At 40.0% G+C, this 1,697-nt stretch overlaps 1 protein-coding gene across 1 annotated transcript in view; it reads right to left on the reverse strand.

The window, feature by feature from the left end:
• LOC101858558 overlaps positions 1-1,697 on the reverse strand; it is a gene marked incomplete in the record, with an annotated part of 83,123 nt that overhangs the window by 28,682 nt on the left and 52,744 nt on the right. Inside the window, 1 exon segment of the mRNA XM_013083692.2 lies at positions 799-926. Within this exon segment, the coding sequence (XP_012939146.1) occupies positions 799-865 (67 nt within the window).

The following is a 1,697-nucleotide window of genomic DNA, read 5'->3' on the forward strand; positions in this document are numbered from 1 at the left end:
GAGCATGGGCATAAGCTATATAAATGCAATTATTATTATTGTTGTTATTATTATTGTTATTATTATTATTGCTATTATTATTATAAACATTAGTATTGTCTTCATTATCATATTAGTATTATCATCACCATCATCATTATTATCATCATTATTATTTGTTGAACGAAGCAATTGCAAGTCGATCAGACTGAGTCAAATTCAAAGAATGACTCTAGTCAGTTACTTTGAGCTCCACCTCACAGAAAGAATACATTAGGGTAATATGTTTGACGAATTATGTAAAGTATAGACCACGACAAATGTGAGGCAGCGTGGTGGAATCAGGCTCTCGTCAAAATAATCAAAGTGAAGAAACTTGCATTTTTCCGCAGGTTTGTGAATTTTTATCAAATTTTTGGTTTTTGGCTCAACACCTTTCATGCTCATTAAAGAACTCATTTCTGTGTGGATTTGTCTTAAAAACGTAGATTAAAAGTACAAAAAATGTAAATTTTCAGTTACCAGGGACTCTTAAGCTAAGGAAATAACTAATCTTTGGCGGTCATTTTCTCACTAATTTTACCTCTGAAAAAAGGTTACCCCACCTCCATCATTTGCAAATATCTCGACTTGTATTCAAGGTAAATGGATACTTTTTCATTGAAATAAAGACAAGTGAACAAGCTTTAATAAGATGATACCAATAACTCTACATGCCCAAAAATTGACGAGAGCCTGATTCCACCACGCTGCCTAACAAATGTAAAAAGATGGCAACTTGAAGAAAACGGGATTAGTTGTGTGCTGCTTTCTACGTACCGTTTACGCGAGTGAGAGCCAGCAGGGCGAGGAGCGCACCTGTAAGCAGTCCAGGTGATCGCGTCATGCCAGCCCACTCGAGTCACGTGACATGCAGGGCTCTGTGACGTCAGCACTTCCGGCACGACCTGGGGAGAACACGACGAGACCGTAAACGTTACTTTCATTGAGCGACCACCATGCAGCGTCAGAGAATGCTCTCCTTTTATCTATCCATCGCGACTTGCTCGACCTGCGAAAATCATTAACTTTCCCATCTCGACCAGAGAGCAGTATACTCTTTGTTATCTTGACAAGAGAACTAACAGTATCCACTTCCTCATCTCGACAAGAACAGGGTCAACTTTCTCAACTCGACCAGAGAACACTCCCCTCTCACCCATCTCGAACATAGAACAGTATTCACTTTCTCATCTCGATCATAGTACAAAATGCACTTTCTCATCTCGACTAGAGAACAACATTAACTTCCTCATTTCGACCAGAGAGACGGTGTCCACTTTTTTTTATCCCAACCAGCGGACACCATCCACTTTCTCATCTCGATCAGAGAACAATATATCTCAAAATCATCTCGACGAGAGAACTGTCAGAATCAACTTCCTCATCACTACCAGATAAAAGAATTCGTTTTATCATCTCGACCAAAGCACAAAACGCACATTTTCATCTCGACCAGAGAACAGTATCCACTTCCCCTTCTCGATTAGAGGCAATGTCCACTTTTTCATCTCGACAATAGAGCAATACCTTCGTTCTCATATCGACCAGAAAAAGGTACCAAGTTGCTCATCTCGACCAAGAACTTCAAGTCAAGACGACCAAATAATGATACTGAGGAATGACTCAGGTTTTGAGGACACGCACACACACAAACACACACACACACACACACACAC

This window comes from Aplysia californica, unplaced genomic scaffold, assembly GCF_000002075.1.
Source record: "Aplysia californica isolate F4 #8 unplaced genomic scaffold, AplCal3.0 scaffold00249, whole genome shotgun sequence".
Taxonomy (NCBI): Eukaryota; Metazoa; Mollusca; class Gastropoda; order Aplysiida; family Aplysiidae; genus Aplysia; species Aplysia californica.